The 14,073-nt window shown below is 39.4% G+C and overlaps 1 protein-coding gene across 2 annotated transcripts in view; it reads left to right on the top strand.

The window, feature by feature from the left end:
- ANK2 (ankyrin 2) overlaps window positions 1-14,073 on the top strand; it is a 246,943-nt gene that overhangs the window by 115,121 nt on the left and 117,749 nt on the right. For both annotated transcript variants that reach the window (XM_050896051.1, XM_050896049.1), the window contains exons 5-6: window positions 9,479-9,577; window positions 13,679-13,864. In XM_050896051.1, the coding sequence (XP_050752008.1) occupies window positions 9,479-9,577; window positions 13,679-13,864 (285 nt within the window). The remainder of the gene's footprint in view (window positions 1-9,478; window positions 9,578-13,678; window positions 13,865-14,073) is intronic.

The following is a 14,073-nucleotide window of genomic DNA, read 5'->3' as shown; positions in this document are numbered from 1 at the left end:
ACACAGAATTCGGGGATAACAGAGTGTGAACAGAAGATAATGATTGTTAATATCAGCGCATTCATGTGGGACTTTCCCGTTTCCCCAAATAATTCATACAGTTAAAGGAACAATAACCCTGTGAGGATGCCCAGTTTATGGTGTCACCTGCAGAAGCAGCAGCATGGTGATCTGGAGATATGGGACTGGTTGGCTTTCTCTCAAAAGCTGCTCTGAGGATCAGGAGCGCTTAAAGAACAAAGGAGGGTACTGAGCCAGTTTGATGTTTGTCTCTGGGATCCCAGCTGCAGCCATAAAATAACTGACTGTGTCAGGATCTCAACCAACAAAGACTGAAAACAAACTGAAAATATTTACAACATATGTCTTAGGCTATTTTGTTAACTTAGAGTCTCTCTTAAAGTGCTATAAAGGGACAAATAGTCCAGGTTGAAAGATTTTAATTTAAACAAATAGTGGTTTTTTTCAGCTAATAATGTGATACATGGCCTCTAATATTTAATCTTAAAATGCATAAACTTTAGGAGCCTGCAATAAACCAACATACTCGCTGGAAGGGTAAGGGCTTACTAGACCAGCATGCCACATTTCACCCCTGCTGTCACGATGCAATCTGTGACAATAAGAACCAGGCAGTGGAAATGTTATCCGCATGTGTTTATGAGGGTGTAGATATAACTGAGTCACAACCAAATAAAGACAAACATTTTATTTATAATTTTAGTGTAATATTGTTTTCCTTCCAGCCCTCAACCATATACATAAAATAAATGGTTGTTTTCAGTACTGCTTTTCGTTTACCATGTTTGGAAGGCAAACCCCAAACGCTGTTTTGGACGACTGCCCAGAATTCAAATGCAAGACCCTGCCCCGGCTAAGCTTTTGGGCCCTAACCTGTGCCCAGTATCAAGGTTATGTTTTCTTGTGCATGACTAATCTATTCTCTTCCCATTATTCTCCATCAGCTCAGTTTCTATTACAGGTTCCCTCTTTGTAAAAATGACATTTCCAAGGCACAGAACATCTTGATTTCTGCCTGGCTGTGTTTCAGGCTCTGTTGTTGCTTTGCTGTTCTTGCAGAGAAAATCGTGATATTTGAAGCTGCTAAAATGGAATGTTTGTGCTCTTTAAATTTGGCATCTGAGCTAGGAAGTGACTTACAGTAAAATACACTTCCCAAGAGAGGGGTTCTTGTAACGGTGAGGCAACAGGTGTCATACACATAGTGCTGCTACAGTTGGAGTTCTGTGTGATCTCTCATGAATGAACTTACCAAGCTCATCACAAACCCAGACAACATCATTTATCCATAGGCTTTGTAATTATTGCAGTGGTGTAAGTATAGAGTGGAAAACACTATTTATATTACTAGGGAATTAGTGAGACAGCTGAAGGGGTGGTACTATTTTTCAGTGTAGGCTTCTGTGTCATTACATTTTAAAAATCTATTTATTATAAATTAGTTTTATGATCTGTCATCTCAAACAAGTAAATGGTCTCTCATTGTTTTATTTGTTTAACCGTTTGGCCCAATAAAGTAGAATCACCAGCCTCCCTAAATCCAGTAATTCTGGCCTTTTTCCTAAATGCTTTTCTCATCTTTAATCTTTACAGTCTGTGGGACCCTGCGGGCCTCAGCATCTGCCGTGTGTAATGAATGTAAGGATTGTCACCTAAATGATTAGCTAATGCTTGTTGGGGAATTTTACAGTAGGTCAGAATCCAGTAGCTCTCCTGTGCCCTTACAGATGTGCCACTTTACATCGAATAATTCTATGCTCACAAATGCTTACATCTAATCTGTGTGTCATCCTTTTTACTAGCACTTTTCAGCTTTGTTATAAAAGGAAATGATACCCCAGGAAAACAAATGTATACTAATGTGCTGCTCACTTTGAAACATGGAGGAAAGAATCTGGTCAGAAGACATAAGGTGCTTTCATCAATACCAGAAATCCACAGTATTTAATTTAGCTGGTTGTTGATGTATCCAAAAGATGTTTTTACTGAATCTCTCTTTCTCATAATGTGGATATAGGACAAAACAAAAATTCCCTGCATGAAGGTTCTGTCAGCATTGCAACCGTGCAGTCAGAGGGGCAGGAGGACAAGAGGGGAACAGAGTGCACTTTCTTCCTCAGTCTCTTAAGGCTGAGCCAGATGGGAAGCTGGAGCAAATCACTTCTCTTAGAAGAAGGAAAGAATCTTGAATTGAATTAAATTTCTCAAAGGCATAATCTGTTTTTTGCACTGGTGTTGGTTCAGCGCTTCTCCTTATGGTTGAAGTAGAATCAAACTCCCTGCTAGGGTCCCAAGGAGAACATACAGACGAATATCAAACTGTCTTCTGAGTATTGCAATGATACATTTTACACAAATAGATCTTCTTATGATAAAGTATTTAAAGATAAAATCAAGCAGTATGCAGGTAGTACGTGTCACACCTCGGCAGCATTGATCTGAATGCTTGGTAGGCACTACAGGCTCACTGGAGAAAAAAGTGCAGTAGTTTTCCAGGAGTTTTAGTTGTTTTCAACTTGTGAAAGCTTGCTAAAATACATCAGTTTAAATACAGTTGTTTACTTAGGGGGAAAAAAAAAATTCAGAATTTTTAAAAAATGTATATAGTGTTATACAGTTAATCAATATTTAGAGTTCCAGTTCTGATAGTAAACGTGTTATTTCTAATCCTCTTTAGTCATAGATGTAATAAAGGGTAGCTTCATTCTATCCACCTTCACGTTCTCAATTTCATGCTGCTTAAGCTGTCAGCTGAGCAAGATGGGCTCTCGATTTGAATATTCTCAATCTTTCTTTGGAGTAGACCACTTTCCCTTGACTGTATGGCAAAATGAGACTCCTTAGGCACCTTAAATTTGGCAACTTAAAATTAAATGCTGTGAATTTCCCTTCAGCATATCTTCACAAATTTGACAATTGCATATTTGCTTGAATATAAATATAGATGTAGTAGTCCAAATATTTGAGATTTTTCTTCTTGAAAAAGAATATGGATTATATGTTTGTTTTATGGAAAATATATTTTAATGGAAAAGAAAGAGGAATGTGAATAATTGGTAAAGATACCGCTATATAAAACTTGCAGATTTTGATGTAAGCTAACAAAAAAAAAAAAAAAAAAAAGAGACTTTTAAAAGTTAAAGTAGGTACCTTGATTTATCCTTAATTCACCCTTTTAGGCAGAGACTCCTTCCAGCTAAGATGCAATCCTCTTATGAAGAGTTTATTTTTAGACTGGCTGAAAATAATGCTGTGAGCATAATGCAGAACAAAGTTCCCAGAATTGTGATATTGTTGATTCTGTCAAGATGTGTGTTCTTAATTTAGCTTGCAGTGTTGCATTTATTTGTAACTCTCATATTTCATTGATTAAAGTTAATTAATTGCTTGGATTGTTAGAGGATTTTTCACTGAATCACAGAATGGCTGAGGTTGGAAGGCACCTCTGGAGGTCATCTTGTCTGACGCCCCTGCTCAAGCAGGGCCACCTAGAGCAGGCTGCCCAAGGCCATGTTCAGATGGCTTTTGAATAGCTCTAAAGATGGAGACCCCACAACCTCCCTGGCCAACCTGTGCCAGTGCTCGGTCACCCTCACAGTAAAAAAGTGTTTCCTGCTGCTCAGAGGGACCCTCCTGTGTTTCAGTTTGTGCCCATTACCTCTGGTCCTTTTCCTTCCCTGCATAACGTTCTCCTATTCAAGAGAGAATAGCCTTTGCTGGAGTGGTTATTTCTTCTCCTGTGGAGATTACTGGAGACTGAGGTAAAGGGAAACAGTGAGTGAAGGTAGAGTTACCTTCTTGTAACTGTTAAGTTGAGATGTAGATGTCGCTGTTTTAGGCTAATATCTGTGGAAAAATGGGGAAAACAGGGGGATGAACTGTATGTCGCTGAATAAAGATTTAAATCAGGAACTTAGCGTTCTTGTTGAAGTTGAGCAATATTCTGAAGAGTAGAAAAAATCCTGAAAGTTACTGAACTTAAAGGCCCCAGAAGTAATCATGATCTTACTGCGTAAAATGATATATTAATACATGACCATAAATCAGAAGATTTTATAATCTGTGTGAGCTGTTTCATGAGTAACCTAAGCTTGTCTCACCCTTGCCTCATCCTTTTTGCCAATATCTGTTCCTTTTTGGGACTGGCTTAAATTCTAACAAGAGCAGAAGGAGAAGGAGGCACAGGGAGGAAGGCAGAATAATTTCACAAAGGCTTCTCTTAGGTTGCATTAAGTGCTAGGTCCTATGAAGGAAACCCTAGAGTGACCCAAAGGAAACCGAGCTTTTATATGGGCAGTATTTTGTGCACAGTATCTTCTCTGAATTTTGCTTGAGAAGTGCAGTTGCAGAATTGTAGTAAAGGTTGCAGAAAAAGCCTAACTGATTTGGTTTTCATTTGTGACCGTGAGAAAATAACTTTTTCGTTTCCTTGATATGAAGCAAAACTGGGGGGAGAAGGCGACCAAAGCGCCAAGCCAAAACCCCATGCAGTAAGATGGAGAGGCAGAGGAGGCGACTGGTCTGGGTCGGGCAATCCGCTGATTGTGTTGACCTTCTGACTGGTAATTACATCTTGAAGAGGAAGTAGGAACGAGCATTTGCTGTATGTAAACAATTGCATTAGATGTCAGTTGTCTCGTCTTCCCTGGTAATCTCAGTGATCTTCTAATACAGTCTTAATCAGTTCCTGGAGGCCTTTAAAATAAAATAGATATGTTCATCTGGGTTTACGCTAGCTATTTAATCACAGGATATGTTGCTTAATTCTCATGTGTCATCTTAAAAGAGGCAAACTGAGGGGGGAGATAATATATCTCCATTTTCTCTCTCTTCCTTATCAGTATGAATATAGAGAGATATATATGGATATGTGGTATATAGATACTATAGGTATATAGACACTAAAGGCCACATCTTCATGAACAAGCATGGGTAGGCTAGTCATTCGAACACACTGGTTACTAATCAGAGTTCGGAAGATGTGTGCTTCTGATCATTGGTACTGCATGCAAAGGGCATGGTTCCTTGAAAGCCTGCCATAAAATAAAGCTCAACCAAGCTATATAACTGTTTGTATGATTTTCTAAATGCTCTAATAATCCCTCTGCTTCTTCAAAATGTGTTCTTCATTAGGGCTTGGGCAAAATTTAATGATACAAATTCTGAGTCATATATAGACTTGCCAATTTGCATTAATAGCTTGAAGAATCATTGAGAGCTACTAATTTTCTCAATTAGCAAGTAAATCAGTGAATGTAGTAGAAAAAATGGAGTATGAAATACACTCTATTTGTTCAGCGTTAATTTCTCATTATAACTTTATATTATAGCAGTAAACATCTTGCAGTATACATTTGTAAGGATAATGAAATCTGAGTACTCTGTCCTCACCACAAATACTCTGATGAAATCATTGTTTGAAAATGAATGTTATATATCATTACAAAATTGATTTCTATTTTTCAGATGATGCACAAAATCTAAACATACAGACGTAACATAATTACACAGCCGGGCTTTCAGAAAAAGCAAAATAAAGTGCATTTCTCCTTTTCCAGGTCACATTTACATGCCACAGTCAGTATTTTTACTTTAATTCTGGAATGTTTTTATACAGTATGGAATCATAAGCTGAAGGAAAATTTATTGAAATAAAAATTCTCCACCCCTGGCCTAATAAATCCTCTGTATCCTATTCCACGTGCTAAAACAAGGAGGGGAGAGGTCAGTCACCTTTGCAGTACGTGCAGGGGAGAATCATTAACGAGAATGTCGTAGATTCAGTAGAAGACGCTTTGGGGTAGTGAAACAAAAGTCTAGGGAAGGCATGTTTTCTTCAATTTGCAGAGCTTGAGCTTTGAAATATCTCTAGAAGCAGAACAGAGAAATCAAGTATTGGCATGTAGCTCTTTGAAACTAAAAGATGAGAAACCAGGAAGAGGATTTTAGATTAACGGAAGTAAAGGAAACGAGGGGAAGGATATTCTTTTGTTGTGGGCATTTCCATTTAACTGCAGGACTGGCTGAGAGAGACAGAAGCTTGCTGTGTAGGGTACAGACAGACAGACACATCATAGAACCTATGCGGGATGGGAGGAGGCATGGAAGTCCTGGGGTCCAGTGGACAAATGAGAAGGAAGAGCTCCAGCAGAGCTAAGAGATAATCCCACTGGGCAGAGCTCTGCCAAGGAGAGCGGTAATATTGGGAATCCTAAAATAGGAGTTTTCTGGCCAAGAGCCAGAAGTGTTGAGGTCAGGAACACTGCAATTTAGAAGCTCTGAAACCAGTTCTTCACTGAGAAAGCAGACTTTACCCTGCCAGCGGAAAAAATCAGGCTTGACCTTGCCACGGGGAGAAATTCAGGGGAAGCTTTTTCAGTGTGTCTGGTATAGGCAGTTTTGCCCATAGACCTTGGCATGCTCTTGCAACTTCTAAAATAAGCCAGATTTTAAGAAAATATATACAGTAGGCTTAAACTATAAATAAAGCTTGAAGGAAAAAAAAAAAAAAGGCTATGATTTTATGTGCAAGAATTTCCTTACCCCCGATTGCTGTAGTTTCAGGTATGATTATAGCACGTGAGGAGGATATCCTTGATATAATGGGCACTCTTTTGGATCTCTGTATGGAAAAGCATTTAGTACTTCTTGGTACTAAATGGTCATGAAGTCATATATGTATTGTTCATGGTCTCCTAATCCAGGATTTATTGTCCTGATCCTGTTCCAGAACTAGGGACTTGAGTTGATTGGGAAAAAAAAAAAAAAAAAAATTCTTCAAAGCTTTTAAGCAAATTGATTTACTTTGGCTTGAAAATTCTCGTATTCTTCAAATTTGTATTAGTCGGTGTGATCCTTGTATTCATCCATGTAATATGCAGTGCTAGAAGGATTTTACAAATGGCACATATTACCATTTAAAACACTGCTACATTAGACTTTAATATTAAAATACTGATGAGGCAGGTGGAAAATTACTATTAGTTATACGTAATAGGTTGCCATTTTGTTTCTTTCCGGAGTGGGAAGGAAAACCGAAACAGTGAGCCAACTCGGTTACCTGCAGTTTTCTCAGTCTTATTCTGTACAAGTGCAATCGAAAAGAAACCAATCTGTTCATAGTTCCCACTGCCAGCTCAGTCGCTATGCCTGGCAATCCCCTGCCCTTCTGCACCTTCCTAATTACGCGCTGAACAGCGTTCCTTCATTTTACGCTGTGATGAGATCTCTTGTCTCCCCCTGTTAAAGAGTTGTCTGAGGAGCAGCCGGGAGACCAGCGCACCCCCCAACTTGCTGGCCTCCCAGCCCCAGGGTGGATGTGGAAGAGGCTGGCTCGTTTGCCTAGTTTGTGCTTCCAGTTTGCTGCCTGGTTTTAGCAGTGATTTGGGAGGAGGGAAGCTGCCCGTCAAAATGCAATGCAGACTGACCTTACTGTTAAGAGGCTTTTCTTGATGTCTAACCTGAATTTTCTCTCCAGCAACCTTAGTAAACTATGTGCTTTTCTATTTGTTTTAGTCATTGTGAACATGCAGAACAGACCTTTACCCTCCTCTTTAAAGACTGTTATCTTGTTTTCCTTCAATTTTCCCTTTCCAGACAGAACACCACCAATTACTAGTCTTTTCTCAAAGAAAAATAGCTTCCCCAGGGAGATATATTTTTACACCAGTGCAACGATTCTCTTTATTACAGCAGAATGAGCTCATTGACCAGTGGCCCTCTGGTAGACCACTGTGACCTTCAGGTCCTTTTCTGTAGAATTCTTCTCTAACTCGTCATTCCCTGTTTGCATAGTTTGTTTTTCCTGCAATAGCGGAGAAACTTGTATTTGTCCTTACTAAATTACGTTTCCAGCTCTTTTCTCCAGCGTAACAGGAACCTTTCAAATTATGATCCTGTTGTGTGGCGTACTTGCAGACCATCTTGTTCATGCTGTCTGTAACTGTAATAAGAGCACTCTATTCCATCCTTCAAGTCCTTACTGAGGATATTGGATAATACCTGCCAAAGACAGACCCCTGTGCAAAGCCACTCAAAATACATCCCACAGTTTTGGCATTGAACTGCTGTTAACTGTTCTCTGGGTGCCATTTTTTAATTATATGTCCCAAGATTGTTGATGGAAGTGCCAGAATATCATGCAAAGCAGTATTAAAAGACTTGCTACAACATATATGACATATATCATATGACATACACAACATAAATGACATTTATTGCCTGAGCAATCTTCTGCGTTTGTAAATGCAGAGGGGGGTTGTAAAGACATCAGTTCTACAATCAACTGTATTATCTAGTGACTGAAAAATGAGATTTCATTTCATTAGGAAATTACTGGAATGTTTCCACAGCAAGTCTGCTAGAAAGAATAATATTGGCTTCTCTGAAACAAGGTTCTTAGTTATGACAGTATTTGCATTAATTCTGACTGCTTGTGTAAATGCACAAGCTTATCATTCATTGTGACAGCATGCAAGTTAAAAAAATAAATTGCATGTTTGAAGTCTGGTTTATGGTTTATGTTCTAGCTAAAAGTGCCATTCCAAGACAGAAGAATGTTTTCAGAAGTATAGGTGATTATGTCCTCTTATGTTACATGGTAATCTACAGAATATTAAAGAATTTTCTAAGGCCTTTTTAACAATCTTAAAAAAATCTTAGAAGAAAGTTATTAATCAGGGAGACAGCTCACTTCCATGCCTTTCTTTCATAAGGATTTTGTAGCTAATTAATTAAAATTGTTTGCATTAAAGTATTTTAATGGGAAGAAAGGACTTATATTTCTAATGAATTTGCCTGTAGTTTGATAAACTTAGAAGAATTTTTTCAATTTACTGTATTATCCAGAGCAGATTCTTTTAAGGACTCTAGGACATTTTAATGAATGTTTATAGTTAAATGATAGATGAACGTATGGTATGGTCAGAAATGCAGTTGTTACTTTGCAAGGTTGAGTTCCTTTATGTTTGATGATTTGCAATGTTTTATGTATTACAAAATTCTATGTAGTATGTTAAGCCTTTGTCATCTCTACTCAGCTTGTCATGAGGTATGGACTTTATAGTCTCCAGGGGATGATGCCTTTGGTTAAGTTAATGTAATAAATGGAGGAAACTCTTGCTTTGCTGTCAGCTTTCATAAAACTTTATTGCCAACTTGACACTGCCTGAGCATTATCAGCAAGGAATAGCTGTATTATTAATTAGTGTATCCATTGCTTCCCTAAAACATGTGTCAAAAGAAAATGAGTGTGAAAGCATGTAGAGTTTTGTGGGTTTCAATGACATTAAACATTACCATATTAAGTTAAAAAATACAAAGTTGTTCTACTTACATACTTAAAACATTTCAGTGAAAAAAGCACAAACGCATTTTTAGCCATATATTTATTTGGGGTTCAGTATTGTTGGTATATTCAATTTCCTCATTACAATATTTTCTCGTGTGTTCTTCCTAGAATGGCTTTACTCCTTTATATATGGCAGCTCAAGAGAACCACATTGAAGTGGTGAAATATCTCCTGGAGAATGGAGCCAACCAAAGCACAGCTACTGAGGTGAGGTATATTGTTCTTTTTTTACACACGCTCTTATTTTCCTTTGCCTTTATATTCAGATTGCTTAAAGTCAGAAGATTTTTCAAATGGAGTATTTTGAGAACTTCGACACTTTCATTTCAATGAGTGGTATTTATGAATCTTAGCCTTTTGTTCTACACGCAGAGAAGACAAGGGTGAACTGATCTGGAAGTGGTGAAAAGTCAAGGGATGAAATCCAGCCTGATTCATTTGATGGCAAAATTTCCACTGACTTTAGTGAGCCCAGGATTTTCACCTTCAGTTTGTGCCCAGTTCTCCTATTGGCTTCCTGGAGAATTTTCTGAAAAATGAATGAGGCTTTGAAGAAAGGTCCCTAGGGCTGTAGAAATTATAGGAGGCCAAGGTGGTATTGTTAGGGGAATGGATTGAATAGTAGATCGATCATAGACTAAGTGGAGAGGTACAACATTTCATTTGAACAGATTTACGTCTCCGACAAAGCCAATGAAAACTCAAGCATCTAGGACTGCCATCACCTGAGCAACAGGGCTATCTTTGTGCTGCTTTTTCATTTGCACTGTAAGATCTGGACAAAAATCAGTGCATAGAATATTATAGCATGTATCTCCTACTCTTGGCTGTACAAGGGGTCTTCGGGGGAAGGTAGTTTGGAGGCCTGCTTCAGCTTCTTTCTCAGCCAGCTGAAAAGTGTGTGGAACATAATGTGAATACCATAATTAGGACTATGAGGACTGTGTCCAGAAGGATGTCTGTGTATAGCGTAAAATGGTATAGAAACAATTAGTATCAACAGTTAGTTGTTGACAAGCTTCCTTTTAGATTGGGTCTTGAGATTTTAGATGAGTTATATTTCCTGCATAGAGAGAAAGAGTGAGAAACAGGCAAGTGCGTGCACAAAAGTGATGAGTGGAGTAGGCTCTCTGTGGTGCTGGGTTCACAGAACCATTCAGGTAGAAAGGGGCCTCAGGAGGTCACTTACTCCAGCCTCCTGTTCCCCTAAGTGAGGAGCCATAGCAGCTGGACCTCTTTGACCAGCTAAGTTACTCTGATTCTAAGGCTCGTCTGCAACTTTGTGTAACCTATGAATATTCATTATTGTCTGTGATTAGCGTAAATTGGAAATCAAATGACTAACAAGGATCACCTCAATGAGCTCAGCAGGCAATGTGCTGTTTTCTCCTCAGACGTTTTATTTCTACTGCCGGACCATGTGGGTATAAATATGCAGAAGGATGGTATTAATTGCTACGTTCTGGATCTAACTGCAGTGCTGTAAACCTGCAGTAACTTCAGTGCAAGCAGGGCAGACACCAAAGTAAGAGAGACGAGACTCCATCTCAAGGGGAACTGAATCAGAACTTCCTTCTGCAAATGGGAGGATTTTGAGGGCACTGGGGAAAACTCCCTAGGTCATGAGGACTGTGCTCATTCTGTTTCCTCCTCTTGTTCTCTTTCTGCCAAATGTTCTTTTCTTCCAAGCCAAGGGGATGAATGAAGAGGCTCTGTGCTGCAAAGTGTGTTGGCTTCGTGTTTGTTCTGTGGATATGGATGTGCCACGTGAAGTAGTAATAGGAAGGTTCCTCTCCTGTCAGAGCTTTTGCTCATGTTCATTACTTTTCCTTAGTCCATACAGAAACTGACCCATTCTGGATTGCCTTCACAAATGGATGAATTTGAAATGATGGTGCATTTATGCTTGCTCTCCTTTCCTTTAAACCGAACTGCTAGTGTTAACAGCTGCTTTACTGTCCCTTCTTTCAATGGATACTGTACCATTTGATGACAGCTCCTAAAATAATCCTCTCATGGCCTGCATATATGGCGATCATGTTACATGTCAGCTTTCTGAAATATGAAATCCCGTGTGATTGCCAGGCAACGTGACAGAAACACACTCCTTGTGAAGGAGCCGAGTGGAACTGTGGCTCTCCAGGAGCCCAGCCCGGCTACAGCCCACAGTCACCTGCTTTGCAGCCTTTCTCCCAGTAACTTTTACTGTCTGTGATGATCAGGTGCACTGGAAATTCATTCATTAGTTTACAGGAACTGTGAGGCTGAGATAGTTATGATTAATGTGGCCTCTGCTTGAATGCAGATATCTAGGCATCACTGGAACTCACAGTATAGTCTGATTTTGAAAAAAAAAAGGCGGGGGGGGGAAAAAAAATCAAATGCCCTCCACTGTGAACCTGAGTCCAAGTCTGTCTTCTGCCATCAGAAAGGTCAGTTCTCACTTTTGTAGCTTGGAAAGTAAAGGCTGTGTACCCCCTTAGCGCTTAACTAGATAAGTTTTGGGTTCAGGTCTTGTTGAGGTGATGGTTTCAGTGATTTGAGTGTTACTGAAGGATGGCCTGAGCCACTGTCTGCTTTCACACGTGCCCAGAGTTAGTCTCATGAACAGAATGAAGAAATGGTGGGATGTTACATTACATACATTAAATAAGGTGGGATGGCAGCCTGAACTGAGGACACCACTGAAATACCTGGAGAAGGACCTGCTGTGTTTGGCATCAAAGATTGGCTGTCCTCATGTGGGGAGATGGGGAAATGAAACGCTTTCTCCGAGCTCCGGTCAGCCATGCTTTCCAGAAGCAATAGGAGAGGGAAGGCAGAAAGAGTTGTGTCCTTTTAGAGAAGGATGGAAGATAAAGTGGTGCAAATCAAATGGATGATCTTATCTTTGAAACTTTGAAACTTGCACTGCATTTGGATATATTTCGTTTCCTCTAATGCTTATATATGTATATATACAAAATGAGAGTAAGGATGAGCTCAGTTTCACAGGGCCTCTAATCCAGGATTTGTTCTCATGTTCCCAGAGCCGAAAGGCAAATGCATTAAGCCATTTCAACACCTAATGTAGCCCCAATCTCAGAATTATCTTTACAGTTCAGCTGTTTCATCAGCTGTTCACCCTTTTTTTAATTCACTGTACAGAATTTAATCTCTATTACAGAAAGAAACCATAGTAGTATCGCTATTACAACGCACCTACCCACAGTTCTATGCAAAAGGGAGTGAATGTTATTAGATTACTAAGGGGAAAAATTGCTTTGGCAATTCTTCAGATGTTTCTTTCGGCATATGTTAGCGCTCATTCCTTCCTAACTTGGCCTTTATTATTTTATCATCTTTCCATATTCCTGTTCCAAATCAATTCTGTCTTGTTCCTATGCCTTTTACAATGTATCTAAATCAGTTTTCTCACTTTCTGGCTATAATCAACTCTTCAGCTGTTCCTTCCGACCTAGACATAGAAGCCCTTGTTTTATGCCCTTCCCTTTTCTTTCATTGTTATTCGCCATGCCTCCAGTCACAGACTCAGAGAGCTGCTCTGTTCCTCGTGGTTCAGCTGCCCTCCAATCTAGCACGTGGTTACAGCATATGTGTGCTTGGGCAGGATGCAAGACTGGAGCTAGATTCAGTTTTATAGTCAGAATAAAAGATATGGGAGCAGGCAGTACTTCAGCTGAGATAGCAATTTGTGATCATGTGACGACTTTTAAAGCATTGGCAATCTGGGGCATGTGTGGAGGAGCAAGACAATTTGAAAATAATTTTAAAACAAAGCTAAAACTATGAATGAAAAGCAGAGAGATTTTTCTGACTTTGTTTTTCCAAAAAGTACAAATAATCTAATGTTTTCCTGCTTCAAATTAGAATAAATTCCTAAACATGATCTGGCTTTCTTGACTCATAGTCCATGTGTAACTTAGAATGGGAAACAGCAGCAAATGCATCTGAAGATATGCTTTCTTTTTGCAGAGACATGAGGTATTCAGAAACAGGTTCCCTGTGTATTTTTCACATCGACTTTGTATAGTGCTCACTAATCCTTACCAAAATATTGCTAAAAATATGCTTTGTGGCCCATTTTAAGATGAGAATTAAGAGAGATACTGTAGAATGATCTTTTGCTTGTACTTGACTTAAAAAAAGGCTACTTTGAAGTGGGAAAAGTGTGCTTCTGACATGTTTGAAATCATATCTGGGTTAAAACATTGTGCCTCCAATGTCATTTCACTGGAGACGGTGGTGCAGAGGTAGAAAACAGCTGGTAATGTGCTTATCAAAACATCTTGTTTTCTTCTCTACCAGGACGGTTTCACTCCTCTAGCTGTTGCACTGCAACAAGGACACAACCAGGCGGTGGCCATCCTCCTGGAAAATGACACCAAGGGGAAAGTGAGATTACCAGCTCTGCATATTGCCGCTAGAAAAGACGACACCAAATCAGCGGCGCTCTTACTGCAGAACGACCATAATGCCGATGTGCAGTCCAAGGTAACATGATGCTGCCCTAGAGGTAACAAGGTAGTCACGTGGCTGAGTGCCAATGGGCAACAAACGTTACTTCCTTCGTCTTAATGGTTAAAGGTAATTTCTTCTGTGGGGAGAGACAAGTTGCTCGACCAGTATCACCAGTAATATATCTACTTTTGCGGTGTTTAGCTACACAGTAATTACAAACTACTCATTTTTCTGCTTCTTAG

Source organism: Gymnogyps californianus, chromosome 4, assembly GCF_018139145.2.
Source record: "Gymnogyps californianus isolate 813 chromosome 4, ASM1813914v2, whole genome shotgun sequence".
Classification (NCBI taxonomy): domain Eukaryota; kingdom Metazoa; phylum Chordata; class Aves; order Accipitriformes; family Cathartidae; genus Gymnogyps; species Gymnogyps californianus.
This window is presented reverse-complemented; position numbering and strand designations above follow the sequence as displayed.